At 47.3% G+C, this 21776-nt stretch overlaps 6 protein-coding genes across 6 annotated transcripts; 4 read left to right on the top strand and 2 right to left on the bottom strand.

The window, feature by feature from the left end:
• Positions 1–443: 443 nt before the first annotated feature.
• On the bottom strand, positions 444–1065 carry LHYA1_G002285 (40S ribosomal protein; the record flags this gene model as incomplete). Its single annotated transcript, XM_031147262.1, has 4 exons — positions 444–484; positions 546–867; positions 939–961; positions 1020–1065. The coding sequence occupies 4 exons, from the start codon at positions 1063–1065 to the stop codon at positions 444–446; spliced, it is 432 nt and encodes a 143-aa protein (XP_031007779.1).
• Positions 1066–1197: 132 nt separating this feature from the next.
• Snf8 (Vacuolar-sorting protein) lies at positions 1198–2106 on the top strand (the record flags this gene model as incomplete). Its single annotated transcript, XM_031147261.1, has 2 exons — positions 1198–1730; positions 1779–2106. The coding sequence occupies 2 exons, from the start codon at positions 1198–1200 to the stop codon at positions 2104–2106; spliced, it is 861 nt and encodes a 286-aa protein (XP_031007778.1).
• A 2554-nt stretch (positions 2107–4660) lies between these two features.
• Positions 4661–6586, bottom strand: LHYA1_G002283 (uncharacterized protein; the record flags this gene model as incomplete). Its single annotated transcript, XM_031147260.1, has 3 exons — positions 4661–6058; positions 6108–6263; positions 6530–6586. 3 exons carry the CDS (start codon positions 6584–6586, stop codon positions 4661–4663), a joined length of 1611 nt encoding a protein of 536 aa, XP_031007777.1.
• Positions 6587–7347: 761 nt separating this feature from the next.
• Positions 7348–9937, top strand: TDP1_1 (Tyrosyl-DNA phosphodiesterase; the record flags this gene model as incomplete). The annotated part of the gene is made up of 9 exons (XM_031147259.1): positions 7348–8205; positions 8302–8484; positions 8539–8723; positions 8783–8894; positions 8950–9010; positions 9153–9319; positions 9388–9416; positions 9493–9660; positions 9712–9937. The coding sequence occupies 9 exons, from the start codon at positions 7348–7350 to the stop codon at positions 9935–9937; spliced, it is 1989 nt and encodes a 662-aa protein (XP_031007776.1).
• Positions 9938–15909: 5972 nt separating this feature from the next.
• sge1 (Global transcription regulator) lies at positions 15910–17307 on the top strand (the record flags this gene model as incomplete). Its single annotated transcript, XM_031147258.1, has 1 exon — positions 15910–17307. The coding sequence occupies one exon, from the start codon at positions 15910–15912 to the stop codon at positions 17305–17307; it is 1398 nt and encodes a 465-aa protein (XP_031007775.1).
• A 1326-nt stretch (positions 17308–18633) lies between these two features.
• LHYA1_G002280 (putative CDP-alcohol phosphatidyltransferase class-I family protein) lies at positions 18634–19740 on the top strand (the record flags this gene model as incomplete). The annotated part of the gene is made up of 4 exons (XM_031147257.1): positions 18634–18674; positions 18793–19139; positions 19241–19487; positions 19620–19740. The coding sequence occupies 4 exons, from the start codon at positions 18634–18636 to the stop codon at positions 19738–19740; spliced, it is 756 nt and encodes a 251-aa protein (XP_031007774.1).
• Positions 19741–21776: the final 2036 nt, after the last annotated feature.

Genomic DNA, 21776 nt, shown 5'->3' with positions numbered 1-21776 from the left:
GCTCATTGTAGAAAGGACAATATGACGTATTTCTGTGGTTCAAAAGTGATTTGAAAGATGATGAAGCAACTGGTATCTTACAGAAAGTGCATCAATCGTTGCTCGAAAACTGGGCGCATGGATTCTCGAAGATAGCGCTTGTATCTTAAGAGGGGCCAAAAGAATACTTGAAGAAGCCAAAGTCTGTCATGCAGGGATAAATGGCACACTCACGTATCGCCATACTCCTCCAAATAGGTCTAGGAATTTTTGGGCACTTCCTTCATTTCTCTCACATTCGATACCTGGATTGGCTGGAGCTTATCCATCTAGAAATCTCAACGCCATGTGCTTGTGCTGGAAGAACTTTGCATTTGTCTGCTTAAATCCCTACAACCAGCCAATAGCAAATCCCATCCATTGCAAATGCACCAGAAACCACTCCCCCAAACCAACACCCAACTTTAACGGTACGACTTTTGGTATCTGGCTCTGGCACCGGGACCTAAAAAAAATATCAGCATCACAGCCCCAGAAATTTCCATTCCAGCAATTGTACAACATACCTCCAAACTTCTTCGGCTCACAACGTCTGTTATCGGCAACAAGCAGTGTACGGTCGTAGGTGACGAGGAGGTGCTTGAGCTCGTTCTTGGAATGCTCATCAACGAACTTCTGGTAGTAGGCAACGATTGACTTGGAGATGGCTTGACGGATGGCGTAGACCTGCGAGGTGTGTCCACCGCCGGTAACTCGGACGCGGATGTCGACGTTGGCGAACTTGTCGAGGCCAAGGACCAGGAGGGGTTCGTAGACCTTGAATCGCAAGATCTCGGGTTGGACGAGGTTAAGAGGCTTTCCGTTGACCTTGACGAGTCCCTTTCCGGCCTTTATCCAGCTTGTCAGTATATCATGTTCTGTTCGATCGAGTTCGAGTTCAATCGTTGATTCGTTCGTACCTTGCAGTGGGCGACCGCCGTAGCTGTTGGAGAGATCGTCAGAACTTCATTTTTGATCGCAGAGAATCGGGGAGGACTCACCAGTCTTCTTTTTGCCAAAACATTGGACGCTTTGTGGAGAGGCCATCTTGGGTGGTTTGTTGGAGTATTTTCTTGAAGTCTGTCGCGGTCCTAAAAAATCAATGTGTGTGTGATCGCTTATTTCGAGCTGCCACAACTATTCCAAGATCAGACTAGCGAGTCCAAGCTTTCACACGTGATGTGTACGCTCGAACCTCTTCCGCATCTTGCTTGTTTGAAGCACGTCGGGTTATCAACATTTGAAATAGTTGCATTTATGTCTCGAAAAGGAGTTGGTCTTGCGGCCTTCGATAGGTCTCGAATAAAATCTGCCCAATATGCATCTCATGGAAACAACCTCAGAAGCTCCCACTCTACCTCCGTAGCAACTCAACTATCAGTCTTTCGTTCGCTCCTACAGCAGTTCGCCCAAACGCATGCAAAGGATATTCGATCCAACCCAAGCTTCCGAGCAGAGTTTGCACGCATGTGTGCAGCTATCGGCGTAGACCCTCTAGCAAGTAGCAGCGGGGCCGGAGGCAAAGATGGAGGTGGGAGTTTCTGGGCTCAATTGCTTGGAGGAAGTGTCAACGACTTCTATTTTGAGCTGGCTGTAAGAGTCGTGGAAGTCTGTGATGCTACGAGAGAGGAGAATGGAGGACTGATTGGAGTCAAGGAAGTTAGAGATAGGATCACGGTCACGAGGATGGAAGGATCCTCTGAAATCACCGAGTAAGAAGTCTAGTGTCAGGCTTTTGTATTGATACTAATGTCTCGCAGAGACGACATCCTCCGTGCAGTGAACACTCTGAAACCGCTGGGGTCTTCTTATTCCACCCTCACGGTTGGCCATAAAGTGTACATTCGCTCCATTCCAAAGGAACTAAACACCGACCAGAGCGCCGTACTCGAGACTGCCCAGTTACTGGGGTATGTAACCGTCTCCATGCTCATGTTGAATCTAAGATGGCCGCGTGCAAGAGCTAAGACGGCTATTGATGATCTTATGTCAGAAAGTATGCTTTGGGTTGATAAGCAAAGTGACGAGTGGGAGTATTGGAGTCCAGGGTTCATGCTCGAGGTGCAGGAAGATGGGAATGCTGTGTGAGCTGGTTCGGTGATGAGATCAAGTCGAAAGCTACCTCGCTGCTGAGACTATGGAATCTGCACTGATCAACCGGCTGAACGGTCATTGTTGAAAGAGAGATTCAGAGTCGATACGCAACGATGTGCAATTCCATATGTTTGAGGGCATGCGCCCCATACTTTCCGAAAGTACTAGCCGAAATGGTTTGTCGGAGGAAGGCTGTCTGATAATATACAGTTCCATTGGTACTGTTCGATGGATAGCGCTGTCTCTGGAGAGAGAAATTTGAAGGTATTGAGTCTTGTGAGAGTGGTAGTCCTCTGGCAATGAGAGTGAAGAAGTCCCGGGATGGTGATGGATGGCGCTTGTAAATCACTTAAGGATAAGTTAGACGGTTCGATGACCTTGGCTGCCCGAGAGTGTCTTTCACTACTCAAGATGGCTCCGTAGATCACCTTACCCGTTGTATCTACGAGAGCAGAGGCAAAAGCAAGCTCCTAAAGCCGTTATGGACAGGGCAACGCAGATCGAGATAATGCCAACAAGGACAGTCTCTTGCATCGTTGTTCTTTTGGTGAAAAGGTATCTGTAAGGTAAAGTTTTGATGATGGAGCTTGGATCTTTGGGGATTACTGCTTGAAACCCTTGCAAGGAGCAAGAAGGGCTGTTTAAATAGTGAGATTTTGCACCAGTGGAACATTCCGACCTTCTATGATGCAACGCTATTCTCAATAACACCAACAATTGTCTCTGAATCATGCTGCTTAAGAGTGGTTCCTGCTTGGGAAGCTGTTAAAGCTGCTTTGGTAGAGCTATGTGTCTAGAAGCACCAAACGGGTGCCTGGTTTAGGTGGGAAGGAGAGCCCTGGGCGTAAGCTGGTTCTACGGCTGCTTGGATTAAGGAGTGGCTCCCTATATTGTATCTCCCCTAATTAAAAAACAATAAACAACCTATGCCTAAATCATGCCTTCCAAGACTGATGTCATCGACAAGCGAACACAGTCATCAACATCGCCTGAGCTGTAAGACCAAGTTGACAGCCTTTGTGCACAGTAATTGGGGGCGAGGGCAGAGTATGAAGCTATCTGAGTTGCTCGTTGACCATTGCTAACCGCATACCATGATCTCTACTTAGCCTCCAGACTTGCCTCCTCGTTTGCCGGCAGCTTCACTAGGCTGCACAAATTTTGCCTTCGGCTTATTATCCCCCTTCTGTTCTTCATCGTCTTCCTTTCCCTTCCTTTCCCCTCCTTCCTTTCCCCTCCTTCGTATCCTTTAACTCTTTCATCTTGACTCATAATTGCTCCTCTAAGTATTGAGCTCTCTGGTCAAACAGTTCAACCTTCGCCTTCAATTGCTGATTTCCCCCGTCCAGTTGTTCAATGTTCCATCGCAGATCTTCGGTCTCCTGCCTCTGTCCTTGTATCACGCTATCTGCTTGGGCTCGCTGAAGATCATTTCGCTTATGAGAAAACTCCTTCCTTGCTCGCTTCTTCCTTGTCAATATCTAGAGATATACGAATACGAACCAGGCTAATCCGAAGATAATTGCAAAGCATATGATGGTTGTCACCTTGTATTGTTACACGGTCGTTGGAGATGTCTGGTATTTCGCCGTGTCGTGGTGCTGATAATGCGATTTTCGATTCGAAGTCTCCTTTATCGAGATGCCCACGAAGAAAAGGACAAGCTTAAGTACTTGAAGTCCTGCAATCTATGTACAATTTGCCTTGAACTTTAGGACAGCCTTTTGTTTACGCCCGATGCCACCGAGGCGTTTGGTCATTCCAACTCAAGTTCGCGTGGCAAACGCGCCTACACTACGTCTACATCTACGTCTCTCGAAAATCGTGATATGTTCATATGGTAAATCTTGCTGTTATGTTGCACATGGCAGCGAACTGTCGCTCTGAACCAAGTGCCGATCTATGAATATGGCTACCTTTTTATTGCAGTAATCAGCCGCTTGCTCCTTCTTCTCAACTTAATCATGTTAACAGCGATGCATGCTGTTATGCTGGTTATCGTTATTGCGAGGAGACCTAGGATGAGGTATGTTGTTGTGATTTCTTGCATGGTGGGATGAGGGTTGCGGGTTATGTTTCAGTGGTGCCGTGAATACTAATGCATGGTTAAGCAGGCGAATGGACCATCTACTGTAAGTATCAATTCATCGACCCGTTGTCGATGATTCCATTTCATTTCGTGGCTGGTTCTCTGTGGCGGGTCTGGGGTTATGCCAGTGGTTTATTCACGTTCAGTCTTCTTCTTCGGCGTAAATCCCCGCGGATAACTGTTGAATATCGTATTTGAAGCCTCGAGGTCTTCTAGCAACACGGCTCAAGTGTTACTGTCAGGACACTTGGGTATAGATCTTTTCACAGATACCAGTGAAATAATGGTTTGCTGTTCTGAAAACCTCAATTCCATTTTAAGGCGCTTGTGTAGCCATATTGACCTTAGAATCACATGGAAACCTACTGTGGGACGATGGAGAAGATGTGTTTATTTCCCAGTAAGTCAACCTAGCCCCATGCCAATTACTACCTACCTATCCTAATTATTCTTCTATTTTTACTTCTGCTTCTGCCTTTTCGTCCCCTCAGCACCATACCTCACTCCATGCGAAACGAGCAAGTATTTGCTAAAGAAATCCTCCGCAAAATCATCAAACTTCACATACTCAGCACCCAGCCGGTACGCAGCGGCAATACCACTCACACAAGCAAGTTCATGCATGTTCTGTTTTCCGTCAGTGCCATCCAAAATGCCAAAACTTGATAAACTTACAACAAGTGTCCAAGATCCCGCGAAGAACGTATTATTCTTCCCGTTGAGAAACATCATCCCAGGTACAACCCTTAAATAATGCTGCCACCGATGCCCCAACTGATGCCACCACTTCTTCTCGATAATCTTCTCCTCCCGAATCTCCTTCCAAGTCCACAACTCCTCCTGCCTGTTATCAAGAAATATACTTTGGTACACATGCTCCTTCTCCTGCGCATTTGAAGCGCGGAACTGGTGCTGGTAATTCGTGCAATCAAATGACATCTCAATCTTCCTCGGATCCTGAGCATAGCTCTTTGTATAATACATAGGTTTATATGGTCCTGGCGTGTTGTCTGGACCCGGTTGCAGGCCTTTGGAAAAGGCTATTTGGTCTTCTTGGGCCTTTGACTTGGGTTTTGCGCAAAGAGATTCTTGAAATTCCGTCTCGTAGTGCTTTTTGAAGTATGCGCTGTCGGAGTGGGTAATTGTTATGTCGTCGTAGAATTTTGCTCCGCCGAGTACGAAGCGCTCTTTCATGCTTGCGGTCTTACCGAGGAGTTTAAGGGCATCATCTGCGAGGATGCAGAGGACGAGCTCATCGTAGGTTTCTGTTTTGGTTTTAGGGGGTGTGTTTCTTTCGGAGTTGCAAGGCGATGTTTCGAGGACTATTCCTTTCTTGTTTCGTTGAAGGATCTGCCTGACTTCTGTCTCGAGGCGAATGTCTACTCCTTTGGAGACTAAGTCTTTTCGCCAATCTTCGTAGAAGTCATGGAGCTTGGGGAAGGTGACCATAGTGGGCAAGTTCGGGAGAAGAGTTTCTGGATCGTAGTCCCAAAGCTTCATGTTGGGGTCATCGAAGAGCCGTTCTAGGATGGCGCATGAGACGTTGGCTGTCTGATTGCCTGTTCCCAAGAATAGTGCAATCAACGGGAAGACCATTTTGTCACCAAAATCTTTGTTGAAGAAAAACATTCGAAGCATGATGCGAATAGGAATGACCCCCATGATTGGCATCGTCCACTTGATGATCTTGAGAACCTTGCCGAACTTTCTGATATCAGAGGAAAACTTGTCTACCAGAGGACTTGGAAAACAGTTTGTCCAGAACCCGTCTGGTCCCTTTCCAAATGCTACCTGGAGTTTGACTTCTTGTGGCTCATGGCCGTACCTCTTGAAGAAATTGAAGGTGTGTTTGAAGATCTAGCTACCGATTAGAGATGAACATGTGGCATCAGACAAATGGACTTACAGGTGAGCCTCCTTGAACCCCATCATTCATCCAATCTGTTCCAAATTTACCCTTGTCGATGGATATGGACGTCGCTTGCCCCCCAGTTACGTCCGCTCTCTCCAAGACGGTGACTTTGAACCTTTCCGGATGCTGAGCAAGAGTTGCTGCACATGACTATAGGTGTGGAGACGAATTAGAATATGGTTTTGAGTCATGTTATAAAAAGTAGCACCTTGGAATACAGGAACGATTTATCAAATCACTTTTGCTTTGGACGAACAGAAAATGAACAATTGACAAAAGTGACAGAATCTCTTCGAAAAGTATGATCAATAGGTGAACAGAACGTGTAAAAGACCTTTCAGAGTTCACTACTCCCAACTAAATCTACGTCTCGAGCAGAATATAAATTGAAGATGAAAGTAAAACTATTTTCTTACCATGCCTGCAGCCCCAGCTCCTATAATTACGATGTTTTTCTTCTTTGCTTCTGCCATTGTTGTTGACAAAGTGTATAAGTCTGCTTACTTCTGATATTATTTAGCTGTCCTGGTCGTTGCAGCGAAGAATTGATAAAAGCAATACATTTACAAATAGAAAGAGAGAGAAAGAGAGAGAAGGAAAAGGATTTCGCAGAAGGGGAGAATTGTAGTTATTCATCAGAAATGTAACGGATTGTAAACGTCATCACTGGTGATGGTGCACGGTCTCACTTCCCCGGAATTCAGCGAGCGCTACGCATAAACTTTACTATACGGAAAGAAGTATCTTAAAAACATCAAAAGCTCCGATAAGTACGCCGCTGATATAGTCAGGAATTAATTGGCAAAAATTCTACGCTTTGCTAATATTCTCATAGCTTATACTAGGTGCTCGGAAATGTTCATTGGTCACGGGACTTCGTGTTTCATCCACAGACGATCGCGATAAACGTTAAACGACACACGTCTGCATCTTTCCACGACGAAACAAGAACAAGGAAGTGAGTATTGCCTCAACTCTCTGCTACTCTACAGAACATTGCTGATGAACCTTTAGGTCTAGTTGATAGATGCTGCATCACTTGTCTGGATCTTGCAGGATTCTGTTTCCAGTCAGGGCTAGCAAGCTCCCTCGTCGTCGAGCTCACTGGGCGAATATTCTCCGTGCTCGGGGCTTCTTATTAAGTCCGAAAAGTACTCCTAACTTGTCGGACACAACGAGACTACCAGAGTTTGTCAAACTATTCATAGCTCGTCCCTCAAGATTGCCATCTACAATGTCAGGCTCCGACAGCGATTACGACGAAGATACCAAGAAAGCCATTGCTCTGTCATTACAAGAGCCTTCACCGGAGTCTCGAATATCGAAAATCGTTGATCTCGTTAGCGAAGATGATGATGATGACCTGGACGCACCTGTTACATCTAGAGCATCCCAGCGTGATCAGAGAATGGACAGCAAGAATGATGGGCTTTCAGCTATCGATACAGGGAGCAACACCAAGATTGAAACTGCTTCTAACCGTGCCACCCCTCTTGAAATCGACCAAAATATACCAATGCGACAAGCTCCTTTACCGTCGAATGGATATCTTGGGTCGTTGAATCGTAAACAAATGGAAGAGGAACGGAGAGCAAGAGCGCAGAGCAAGCAAGTGGAGTCACAAGGTTCCAACACGAAACTCGGTTCAAGGAAAAGGGAAGCGCCGACTTCACCACCCGCTCCTCATAATCGAGAAGGAAGACAAGTCGTGCCCAAGCTTTCACATGAGCCATCAACAGGGCTATCACTTGGAAGAAACAAGCCGGGCAAAGCTGCCTTATCCGGTCACGCGACAACGCCTATTATACCCCCTACTCAAGAAAAGAACAAGTTGCCAAAAGTTCTGTCTTCCAATGACCCAAAAAAGGCCAGTACCCCAGGAATTCAATACCCCGACGGTGCGATCAAGAAAACATGGGTTTATGGATGTCCTCGCCAAGGAGATGACATCAAAATCGAAGAAGTTTTTCAGAAGAAGGATCTCGAACTCGCTGTGCTGAGCTCATTCCAGATAGATCCTGCTTGGGTTGAAGCTAAACTCGATAGCAAAACTAAAATCATCTGGGTACTTCAAGAAAAGGACGAGGCTGAAGTGAGTGAGAATTTTGATTCTTGGTCTTCGCAAAGCTTTAGGCCTTCAGTCTCACATAATCACATTAAGAAGTGTTACGTTACTGACTCGCTATAGAAAGAAAAACTGCGCTCCGAAGCTGCGAAGAATCAACGGTTCTGCTTTCCCAGTATGGAGGGCAACATCAACTGCATGCATTCGAAACTCCAGCTCTTGGCCCACCCTTCCCATCTACGTATCGTTGTACCCAGTGCTAATCTCGTGCCTTATGATTGGGGTGAGACTGGCGTTATGGAAAATGTGAGTCCACTTCCAACAAAACATTAGGTACCAGAAGCTGAACATGATGTCAAGGTCTGCTTCTTGATCGACCTTCCCAGAAACCCAGATGGCGAGCTGACGGAGCTTGGTAAACTTACCCATTTCGCTACAGAGTTGATTTATTTCCTCACGGCATTGGGTCTCGATCAGAAGATAATTGATAGCATGAGGAAATTTGACTTCTCACGCACAGCACACTTGGGCTTCGTTCATTCAATGTATGTAACGTGCCATTCCTCGTGAATCGGTAATTCATTATCTGACTTGATCCTGGCAGTGGAGGATCGCATACTGGATCGGGCATAAGACGAACGGGATACTGTGGGCTAGGTACTGCAGTGCAACAGCTCGGCCTCGATACCGAAAAAGCCCTAAGTGTTGACTTTGCGGTATGCATTCTCGTTCCTAAAACTGGACGTACATTGTTTGCTGACGGTGAGAAAGGCCGCGTCTATTGGTAATCTTAACATCGATTTAATCAAATGCCTCTACTTGGCTCTACAGGGTAAGAATATCACTGTCTTCTTAATCGTGCCAACCCTGCTTCCATTTCAAGTTATATGCCCATGCAATCCACGCGATGTTTCGTTGGGATATGAGATCGTGCAATGGGTACCATGGAATCTAATGATGCGTTTGCTCTATAGGTGATAATGGAATGTCCGAATATGAACGGCGCATAAGCAAGCAGGTAAAGGGGAAAGGAAAAGGCGAATCGACTGCCGAGCTTCAACTCTCTAAGGACTTGGCATCACTTTTCCGAATCTATTTTCCCACGTCAGACACTGTTGGGAAGAGCCGGGGCGGTAAGGACGTAGGTTGATCTAAGTTTGAACTCAAACGGCCCCCTGCACGAGAAGTCAGCTAACGGTAATTCTCTAGGCGGGAGGGACCATTTGTTTTCAGTCAAAGTAAGCCTGGCTCTCTCAGCTGTTATGCCTACCACGGGTTTCTGGTATATGAAATGTTAATAACCTCACTGTCTAGCTGGTACAATAGCAATAGCTTCCCCCGATCACTTTTGCGTGACAGCAAAAGTCAAAGAGATGGACTATTGATGCATAACAAAATGATATTCGTACGGCCTCACGAGGCTATACGTGGCCACGTGGCTTGGGCATACGTTGGGAGTGCCAATCTGTCTGAAAGTGCATGGTGAGTCTTGTATCTTGTCATTATTCAAGGGGCATTCTTGACACGCAGAAGGGGACGTCTCGTCAAGGATAGAACCACGAAGGAAGCAAAGCTTAACCTTCGCAATTGGGAGTGCGGTGTGATCTTCCCTGTAGCGGGTGCTGAGACCCAGGATCAGGCCCGGGGCCAGGGCCCGCCTGGCATGGAGGTGTTCAAGGACAAGATACCAGTGCCGATGATTGTGCCCGGGGAGGAATATTCTGGGAGAAAGCCCTGGTTTTACACGGAACAACAGTAATTTACAAAGAGACCTTACAAGTTTGGGAAACGGCTTGAAAATGCATGCGTCTTCAATACGTAGGCATTTTTCGTGTGGAATACCGGCATGACTCCGGCGTTGAAGTGTACATCGCTTGATCCACCATGATAGAGAGGCCGTCTGGGGGAGATGATAGTGAAGCTTAGATAATGAGCCAACTCATTCTACTGGGCGGGGCAATTGATGACTTCTAATTTATTACACGGGAACGTTTCCCATGATCCATGGGAAAAAGGTATTTTGTAGAGGTGAAGATTGATATCTATCTTATACTTACCTTTTGTTGATATAAAAGATATTTTACCATATTGCTTACTAAGAGCGCTGTATATAGGGCCGACTTTCTAAATATATATTAATATAGTGCTATTTTAGTAAATATCATTAAGAATGTTTTTAATTTTATGTTAAGCTAGAAAATGCAGCTAAATTAGTTATGGTTTATATATATTATGCATACTTTTATGCGTAGTTTATGCCTAAAAATATGCAAGATAAAAATATCTTAGGATATTTCCCATCCCTACCGATAGAAGGTACTTTTGAGTATCGCCAGAGGACGATTTTGCATCGGGGGACCAAACCAGAATTGCTTGCGATTGGGTGAGTTTCGTCCTGCCATAGAAAAGGACCCCTAGCACACGCCTGGGACGAAGTACTTTGTAGTTTGTATGCCGTTTATATGAGCAAGTGGTACCGAGACGCTGTTTTAGTTGCTCCCCGTGGCTTTTGGGGCTTTTGCGGGTTTTGAGGGCTTTTGAAAGGTGGGCTTGGGGGCTTTCCCGATTCACAAATCGGAAGTCTTAGTGCTGATCCGTCTCGGGATAATTTATGAAACCGGCTCTTTAGTATAATTTAGTCGCCAAAAAAAAAAACTTCCCTGTCTCGACAGATAACTGTACTGTACGAAGTACGAAGATACAAATACGAAGTACTTTGTCACAGGCCAAACTGTTACGCCAAGAAGACCAGGGGAAAGGGGGCCTTGGTTTGGTGCGCTTACTACCCTTCTTAAACCCCCTGCTATAGATTTCTTGGCGTAACAGTTTGGCCTGTGACGAAGTATGAAAGATTCTAGATGGGTCTTATAGTATACTCTGTACTGTACCTACTACCGTATACTCAAGAATAAGGCCAATGAATTGCGGGGTCCAGGCTTTGTTTTGTTCATTCTGCGTTACGGAGAAGGCGGGTATAAGGACGGAATGATCGGCGCAAGGGTCTTTATAGGGCATAGAAGTACGTTCGTATAATTGAAGGGGCTTGCACTATACTGTAGTATTACTTTAGTAAATTACAGGATTACACCGTACGGTATATCGCTGAAAGACGATTTGATGCACAGCCTCACAGGGCCAGGGTAACTCACTCCCAAATAGATCTCTTGGCAATCTCAACCCTTGCCCCCTGCCCTGTGAGCCCTGCAGGTAGACCCGGGCCAGTGCATGAACAATGCAAAGCCCCCTGTCGTATGTGACGTATGCTTAATTCTGCAATTTTGACTTGCTACAGACTACAGTAGCTTACATACGAAGGTAGGCTATAGGTACCTAACCCTCACTTACCCTACCTACCTAGCTAACCTATAGGTACCTAACTCCCAACTTACCCTACTTAGCTTACCTATAGGTACCTAACCTACCCTACCTACCCTACCTACCCTACCTACCCTACCTACCCTACCTACCCTACCAACCCTACCTACCCTACCTACCCTACCTAGCCTACCTACCCTAACCTCCGCGAAACCACTTCCCCCACCTCCCTTGAAATCGCCCCCATGAACCTATCCCACCGGCAATGCTCTGCTCTATTGCCCCACGCCCGGCTTGTTTTGCTATTGTAGTACCGGTACCGTGTCACCGGACACGTGCAAAGTCCGTTGGAGACAAGGACTCTAAAATTTGGATTCTGCGAGAGGTTGGACGGTTGGACCATATGCTTGCTTGCGACTTGGAATGCTTTATCACTTGGCTTGGCCCTGCCGGCAGTGCGACCACTTCACAGCTACACAACTGCCCTTGCCCCTACCGTCTTTACCGTCTTCTCGCGTGCGTACTGTACACGCTCTTGGTCAAGGTCAAAGACGGCACCAAACTAATAAGCTATGAGCATAGGCATACTTCATTTCATTGACAGGACAGGAGTAGGAGGAGTAACTAGTCAATCGCTCCCAGAACTCGCGGCAGCCTCCGCCCACGTCAGAAAGCTACTCCGTACTTAGCTAAGAACAACTAGCCCATGGGCGCATGCTATAGCTAGCTAGCACCCACGCTACAGACCGCGGGGGAGTCGGACTTCCCCTCCCTCTACTACGTAGGCGCGGTACTTCGGTGTTTTGACGGCGGCTTTGCTTTAGTGGTTGAGCCGATCCGCAAGACTCAACGGTTGACACTCTCATCAAGGGGAAATGAAGAAGAATTCGATCTTTGAAGCAAACTGGGGATTGCCCAGATCACGTCTCTTTTCTTGAGGGCATCTGCCAAATTGCGATGACGTATAGTACGTCCTCTAATTTAACTTGTATGCAAACGGTCAAGTGAACGGCATTCACATGCATCCTGCAGTCCTGGATACTGTACAGTACATCTCGCCATGGGAGATATGATAGAGTGAGATCCGGTTTATAACAGGAAATCCCGCGATTGGCGGGAAGACGGAGGATACTCTTCTCCGCGATTTATTATTACACAGACATGGGAGCTCTCTGTCTGTTGAACCGTTGAACCGTTGAACCACGTCGAGTTGGCCGTAGCGCCAGAGTCTAGCCCTGCTTCTTTTACAAGGGAAGGGGGGGGGGACAAGGTCCAAATGTCACTAGGGATATTTGTAACATCAACCCAGAGACGACGACGAAGAGGAAAAGGTACAATGAAGGTGCGGAAAATCGTGTTCAAGTCCAACGTGGGATCTAGTTGGTATATGCAAAGCATTTAAGGTTTTGTCTCCGGAGCCTACCTGGTACGTTCGTTGAATAAACCTTCTTTACCCCTTGGATTGAGCGTCTTGCGGGAATACAGATCACGCTGGCGCAGAACCATAATCCTACGCCGCACAGCCCTGCGACGTCAAGCTTGGAGCGATATCATAGCCCAGCACGACATACTATGGTATACTAAGTCACGGCGTCCTCTTAGGCTCTTATAATTCTATTTCATTATGTGAATTATATATGGAGACTTCATTGAATGCTTACGTCTGTATGTATCATGCGGCCTATTCGATCATGAATCTACCCCGGGATATGTTATTGCCAATCAGAGATTTTGGAAGCACTGACAATATGGGGGTTTGAGGACAATGTACTTCGAAGTATAATTGTAGGGCCTAGAAACTGCAATTGACTTCATATCTCGGCTCCACCCTCTTCGGTCAAAGCTCAAACGGTCTATCTTTGGGGTAGAAGTGGAGGTCGGAATCCGCAGGTAGAGATGCCTCTAGCTCGTGGTCTACCAAAGAAAGTATATTAGGGTTTGCATGAACCATATCTCTGGACAGATATGATTGGCTCCACACTCCCCTCGCAGTTCACTAGATAGGTCAAGATAGCATCTGGAGACCTAATCTTCCTACAAGGTAATTAGTGCCACGCTCCAGCCTTAGCAAACACCGAGGTTTCGAGTTCTGGGGATAAACCGTGCCGCGCAAACGTTTGAACCACAACATGTCATACCGGCCTCCGCAAGCAGATATTCTTTCGTAAGCCTAACATTCCGAGCATCTGTTGACGACTACCAGTGTTGTACCGCCTATGATGTGCAAGTTCATCGTACAAGTATGATGGGAAAGCTAATATCGTGTTACTGAACCACTCTGGATAAGGATACAAAATTGGCCTATCACTTGTAGAGGGGAGTTCCAGACTTCATCATTGGGATAGTCGATATAACGGTTTCGCTCTACGACGAATGATGATCTGCAGGCTACGAGGCGAAACTCTACTTGAGCCTTCGACGGGTTGAACCCATCTAGTTTCAAGTAGTAGCAGGGGCAGAGAAACCCAATATCCCTCATCTTGTCAGTGTAGCCAATAAAGACAGTGAGTGGTCTAATCTCAGTGTTCCCAGGTACGACGTACGAAGGTATAGAGTTCGCCACCTACAGGAGGTATGAGTGACATGCGAGCTACTCACACCACACACTAGATAGTGTGATAGTCGAACAATCTCAGCATCGTGAAGACCTCAACGTAGATCTTCAAGTCTCGACTGTACTGCCCTTGTAGCGAAGACCACACTGTGATGGTGGGAATGACATTGGGAAGATGTGGTCTCTCGGAACAACACTCTTCTCGGTAATCCGCGTTCTCTTAAACTCTCTGCGCATTAACTTCTTCCTTTCAAATAAGAAACGGAAGCACCCTTACTGCGAACGAACATCCTCACTTGCTATCTTTACCCATACTTCCCGTTGTTCGGCTTCCGGAACGGGAGTCAGAGGAGTCCATCACGTAGCGTTCCTGAGACCTGAAGAGAGCTGTAGAGTAGAAGCACTTCCCTGCAGCTTGATTCCTTCCTTTCATGTCCACTTTGGAATGAAAATTATGGAAGTCCCGGAACTCAATCGCTGACCGTCGCTCCTAAATGAATGCTTGGGCATGTCGCAGCATGTCGATTATTGGGCTCATAATGATGGCTAGACCCTGCGCAACATTCCTTGTAAATTCGCATGCTGATCACTGGCAATATCCCCTCACCTGGTCTCTAGTGCAGCGACTACTCGGACTACTCAGTACTACTGACTATATCGGGAATGGCCATCACTAGCTGTAAGACACTAACAACGGCACCCTCCGCGAACGCTTTCATCCTTGCCACGACCGACGGCCAAGAGGGAATTGAGTTGAGGCCGCTGGGATGGCGGACGCGCCCCCTCTCTTTTATCACGCTGTAAGGCTCGCTGGCCTGTTGGCCTGCTGGAAGTGGCAGTGGCATGCGTTGCATCCAAGCAGGAAAAGCCCCCTATGTACTTGGTACCTAGAGGCTAGACCTCCCGCGCGCAAGTATAGCCAGCCATAGTAGTAGAGTAAAATAAAGTAGCTTTTGCTCGATCAGAAATGAAACTGGCTGCCTTGATCTTAGTACAGTACTACTAGGTACTGCCAATCCCTTAAGACCCCTTTTCTTAGGTATAATTAGACTTCCACCCTTCAGGAACCCTAAATGTACCTCCCACCTGCACAACCGTCGCTGCCCCTCGTCGCTCGCTCTTCCACAAGTTAACGAGTCTACGAAGCTACTGCACTTGCCACTTCTAGCCGCACTGGCCTTGTAAATTTTACTTGGCTTTTCCCAAGGGTCTCTTTGGCGTGAGAGAGAAAAGGTTCAACAGCTTTGGCTGAGGACTTACCTCCGTACTTCTAGTTGCGACTGTATTTGGTGGCTGTATGCACGACAGCATCCTTGCGCCTGGGTTCCCTTCTCACGACACGAGAGCTAAACGGTAACCCAACAACGACACGGAAGTCGCGCTCAAAACCCATGTACCACGATACCCTTGCGCTTTCCGGAACGGACGACACGACCAAGAAGTCCATCTACTCCGTATAGTACATATGCTCCCCTTTCCTCGGTACCGTCTAAACAACCAACACTCGGCCTACTCATCCCTCCTTTGACCTACAACAGACGCCGAAAGGAGCGAAGGCATAAACAATCCCTCTCCAACCCACCTCCATGGTCTTTTGCAATACCGACCTCTTTGACAACCACGATTCGAACCTCTCCCTGCACCTTTAGCCTTGACTCAAAAGATCGTCACCCATTGCGCCTGTCCACATTCACCAAGCTTTGACAACATATCTTTGCTCCCCACTTCAAACCCAATCGACTGCACGCCCGCTTTTCCAATCGAGGGCAATACTACGCTGCCATCTCATAGATGCTATACCGCAATCCGCACAAAAACAACACGCACATAAATACCGTTTTAAAACCCACACAGCTGGCACGATGGTATCCGCCTCACCACTCTCTCCCACTTTCTATGGCCATATTGCCTCTACTCAAGACGCACTGCTCCTATTTGAGGCATGTCTCAGTGGTGCCATGAACCATGTTGCTCGCCGCCCACACGACCGTGAACGAGCAGGTTTGATCCAGAGCGGAAATGTTTTCATCTACGAGGAACACTCTTCTGGTATCAAGCGGTGGACTGACGGTGTGCCTTGGAGTCCGAGTCGGATCTTGGGAAACTTCCTTGTTTATCGCGAGCTCGAGCGACCCTTTCCCCCAGGCGAGAAGAAAAGAGCGATGAAGCGTGGCAAGAAATCCCCTGGGATCAGCAAAGCCCAAGTACCGTTTGCTGCGTCAGGAATTAGCCACAACATAGGAAGTGGCTACGCTCCAGTATCTTCTGCTGTATCATATCTTGATACACCTACGCCCAACTCGCTGACCAAGGAAACCGAGCGATCGTTAATAGGTTCATTAGTTGATTCCTACGGCTTCAAAGACGAAGGCCTGGTAAAGAAGACTGTAAGCGTGACAGTTGGAGGCGTTTCTCACCATCTGGTCTCGTACTACTCAGTTGCCGACATTATGAACAACAGATTACAGACTCCCTCAAAAGATCCCACATTCCAGCATATCATACCACGCCCGGACCTCGTCACCAAGCAGAATTTCCGCACGGCAATTGACGAAGTAGACACTATGGACCGAATGGAGGATCGAGCTGTCTATAGCGTTTACCCTTATGCCCGCAATGGATACGAAATGACAAATCAGAGTGTCTTGCATCGGCCAATGTCGCTGCCAACACCACCTATTTCGTATCCAGCATCAAATGTGTATAGTAATTATACAATGAGTGCCAATCCTGCATCTTACGAACCTATTCCAACAAGCACCTCGAATGGCGCTTATGACAACCAGTTTACTCCCTCTCCAGGCATATATTTGGCGCCGAAGAATGAGAACCTGGACTTTGGCGGCTATAGACAACAGCGGTATAACACTGTGCTTGGTACTAGTTCCGATGCAATTCGTAGTCAAATACCTGCTATCTCCACAAACTTCCCACGTCGGCCATCGAATTTCGACCAACGCTCGGTGGATTCAGGTGTCTCCGTCATCTCATCCACGTCGACAGATTCGAAGCTTAGCAATGATTCTGGGTATGCATCTCAGGGGTATTACGGAAACAGAGAAAACGCCGCCAACACAACAAACATTTATGCCCTCCCAAAGTCCTTACCGATCGCCCCACAACCTGCAGCATATGACCGACCTGCACATGTCTTCTCGGACATCGATAGTGCAGGCTTGAAGGAGAACATTGGGCCAATGGGAAACTCGAGCGCTGGACATGGCCACTACATGGCTTCTCAGCAATGGGCTAGTACATGAGCTTCTTAGGCATGACAACCTTTCGTATTTTTGGGGGTCGAAAAAGTAGCTTTTATTGAGGAGTTTCTTACACTTGCATATATTTGGTCATATGTGATATGGGAGCTGGGCGGAACTTTCGTTGGGCGTATGGAATGGCTGAGATTTCCCGGGATGGGATTCAAGGAGTTTGCAGGATTCCTGGGCCTATTGGCATGCCTTCATTATGCGTACATGGGTATTGATTTTATCTGGAGAGCAAGGGTTTTGTTACTGCCTAAGCAATTCGGTTTACCGTGAACAATGCACGGATGTAACGACATTGTATGGTTCAGAGGATATGAGGGCTGATGGTGCCATTCAGTGGTATAAGCCATGGCATTCTGTAGGCTACGGCACAAAAACACATTAGAAAACAGATGAAATTTACTTTACCATGACTTCTACTTCAAAACGAGAAGATGGCATGCTAAGTGTTCCATCCAAGCTGAAATACGCTGTAACATGGTGAAACTCAAAGTACATTAGGAGGCTCTAAACTACAACTACCTCCAAGATACTACCTAGAGAGCCGTTTCTCTAAAAGGTATGATGGCGTTCCTATTCTTAGGCGCGACATCAAAATAAGATTCAGTCTTTAAGTTCCATTCCGCCGATGATCACAACAAAGCATGATATAAAGACGAGGATTTAAGGTTGGCCGCGTTGTTTATCCCAGCGGGGCAAGGTACGGAATGAAACGATATGGTTTTGACTTTATACTTGGCTGTATGAAGTATAGAAAACATAGCTCCGTAAAGTATATATTCTCGTGCCGTGCCGGGGGATCCGGATGTTTGACACTGAGTTAATAAGGTAAGGGGTGAAGCTTGGATAAGGGAGGAGCCCAAGCGTACAAGCGTCTGGCGCGCGTCTGTTCGCCTATATTCAAACGACTGGCTGTTTTTGGAAGGCGATGAGCCTCCAATACCACCACTACATACCTACCTACGTAGTCCGTCCTTGAGATCTGTACCGATATCCGCCGTTGCCCCTTTGTTCTTGGCGGTGGAGAATGCAATGGTGTTGAGACTTGGGACTTGTTCGAGATGGGGCAGTGGCAGAGGCAGCGGCGGTGGTCATTTCACCGTGTCGATAATTGGGAGGCCAGCCTTTAGGTCTAGGCCGCGATCACCTATGCTGGAACCGAGATGTCAAGGCAGTAACGCATTGTGGACCATGTCGATGTCTAGTTCGAAGCCTAGGAATCCCTTCCCATACTTGTAGGAATCCCAGCCAGCTGATGGCCGAAATGCATCTAACCAGGGTTTCAGAAGGGCGGCGAAGAGTATTTCAACACGACGTGACATGCTATTTTCGACTTCGAAGGAACCAGAAGACCTACAAAGGTATGAATGGACCCGTGTTCAGAAACACATCTCTTTTTGCCTGTTCTCAAGACAAGATTCAGCATAAAGTCACGTGATTCTCCTGAAACCTTCAGATTCAAACTAACATCACCTGCAGCAAAAAGCCTTCACCACCACCACCATCTCCAGCACCAGCACTCAGGAAACCGATCCTCAATGCCCTCAAAAAGCTAACGCCCCACGAAAATATTTACACAGTCCCCAACATCCTAACCTTCTCCCGCCTCATCGCCGCCCCCATGATCGGCTACCTCGTCCTACACGACTACCACGCCTGGGCCGTCGGGCTGTTCGCCTACGCAGGGATCACGGATCTAGTAGACGGTTACATTGCGCGACGATGGAATCTACAGACTGTAGTCGGGACGGTGATTGATCCCATGGCCGACAAGACGCTTATGACCATCTTGACTTTGTGTTTAGCTGTCAAGGGGGCTTTGCCTGGTATTTCCTCCTCCTCCTCCTGCTCCCTCCACCCCCTATCTCTACACCACCTCCCCCCTATCCCTCTCATAAGCCCTAACAATCCCTTCCACAAAAAACAGTCTGGCTCGCAGTAATAATCCTCGGCCGAGACATCCTCCTCGGCATCTCCGCCATCTACTACCGCTGGATCTCGCTCCCTCCCCCAAAGACCTTTGCGCGGTATTGGGATTTCAGCCTACCGTCGGCAGAGGTGCATCCGACTACCATTAGTAAATATAATACCGCGCTACAGTTGGCGCTGATTGGCGCTACGACGGCCATGCCGCTTGTTACGGTTGATATTGCGGGGTTTATGACGGGTATGCAGTAAGTGTTTTGCTTTCTTTTTGGGGGGGGGTTGGGAGGGTGCAAGCAAAGCCGAATCGAAAATAGGTCTCCTAGAGATTTGGAGGCAAGGACGAAAGTTACTTGTGAGACTTTGCTAATACTCGTCTCAAGGTATCTGGTAGCAACAACGACGATCTGGAGCGGTGCTAGCTATATCTACACCAAAGACGCAGTGAAGATCCTTAGCCAAGACGACGGAAAGAAGGGCGAGTCACCGAAGGAGAAGAAGTGATTTGCATGCATTGTATACTAAAAACAAATTGTAATTACACAACAAGCCTTTGACATTGGGATGCCTTTTCCCTGTCTAACAATGAGATCTTTCCTCCGCAACCACAAATCCAAAGTACTGCATATTCTCTGGGCATATCTTGCCATACTGAAGCCCTGACAGAACAAGACATCAGATCCATTACAACCATAGCTGTAGACAGCCATAAGTAGAGGAAACTGACCTATTAATCCAATCCATCCATTAACGTATCATAACATTGCTCCGCTCGTTTCACATTACCAGGTCGGAGTTGCATAGCCTGGTATATTTGGTACAAGTTCTGCTAGTGGATTTGGTCATCTGGAGCGTAGGGGTTGCTATCCGGCAAATCAAGGGTCAATGTTCAAAGTCCATAAAATCTGGGATAAGAGGCATCTGAGGTGCCATGTGTCGGACCTGGTTGATGAGAAGTCTGAGCTTGAGGAGGCATCGCAGTGCTCATGTCATACTGTTGTAGGAATTGACCGTTCGACATTTGTAGGACATGTGAACGCATCGAGTAATTCGGAACCGGGTAACCATGAGTAGCCGGAGCCAGATTCTGGTATTGTTGGCCATGATTGGGAGGAGGCATTGGAGCGGCAAACGTTTGTTGAACTTGATTGTTCCACGTTTGAGGGGCATATCCAGCCATCGAGTGATTCGGAATCGGGTGACCATGAGTAGCTAGGGCCAGTCCCTGGTATTGTTGACCATAATTGGGAGGAGGCGTCGCAGCCGGCGTGGGGGGATACATTTGATGGCCATTCATCATTGGCATGCCATGTCTAGACATCGAATAATTCGGAAAATGCTGAGCCTGAGCAGCATCCACAGGGAACCCTCCAGGATTAAGGTAATTATAATTGGAGGGCTGGAGGGGTACCATGCTTGCCATTGTCTGCTGCTGTTGAGAATAGTATGGCGGGGATTGCATCAAACGCGCCGCAGGCTTCTGTTCGGGAGAAACGGTACACCTTGAACCATTCAGCACTTCGTCGCTGGCATTTATTTGTTGAGTAGTGGGTTTGAAACCTCTGCTGCGAACATCATCATTGTGCTTTCCATTCAATACGGCGTAACGCGATGGACGCCCCTGAACGCAAGTGTCAGTGTAAACAATGCTTCATTTTGGAGATTCACACTTACAGGGGGTGAGATCTTTTGTCTCTTTCTCCTGGACGTGCTTAATGGCTGGCTGGGGGGAGTGTTTGATCCTTTACTGCAGGAAGGACTTATTGGCATCTTGTGGGAACATGCCATCAGAGGAGTTTCCTCTAGCTTTTTGTCGACCCCATTGATAGCTGGGGGTAGAACGCCGTATAAGGATTTGTTATTCCCATTCCCTCGTTCCATTCCAGTCCCACCAATCGCAGGTTCCCCTTTTCGACCTTTCAAATCAGTCTTGCCTTGGGAAGGGGCTGAACCGCAGATCGGGGGTATCTCTCCAGCAGATAATCCGTTATCCTGATGTTTTGTGTTGTTTCTTGAAAAAGGTCCCAGGGTTTTTGTGTTGCATGAGACATTGGTGTGGAGAGTGTTCGAGATAGAATTCGAGTGGTTGGGATATGCTGCTGCAATTGGAAGCTGTTGGATTGGGCCACTGCCTGGTGTGCTGGGGTGATAGATACTAGACAGTTGTTGTATTGACATAAATTTCAGGGCAGAGCGCTGTGCGTCAAATGTAGGGCCATTTATATGTCCGAGTAGTGACCATGCTTTGATATAAGGCGGTAGGTCCCCCCCATCGATGATCATCTTAACTGCATTGACTAAAAGCAAAGCAGCTCATTAGCCGTCAACTTTGCCGTGGAGGGTTCAAAAATTACTTACCACATAATCCATCGCGAACAGACATATCAAACGGCGTACAAACATGGAAGTTATCCAGAAGCTTTCTGGCGTTATGTGTGATCTCTGCATCGGTGGAGGTAATCATATCACGGAGTAGCGATATGTCTTCTATTTTGATGTTAGCGGGCATCACTCGGTACAGCACAAGGTTTCCTTACGTG

This window comes from Lachnellula hyalina (assembly GCF_007821495.1).
Source record: "Lachnellula hyalina strain CBS 185.66 chromosome Unknown contig00023, whole genome shotgun sequence".
In the NCBI taxonomy this organism is placed as follows: Eukaryota; Fungi; Ascomycota; class Leotiomycetes; order Helotiales; family Lachnaceae; genus Lachnellula; species Lachnellula hyalina.
The sequence above is the reverse complement of the archived record's forward strand: the minus strand, read 5'-3'. Positions and strand labels throughout refer to the sequence as shown.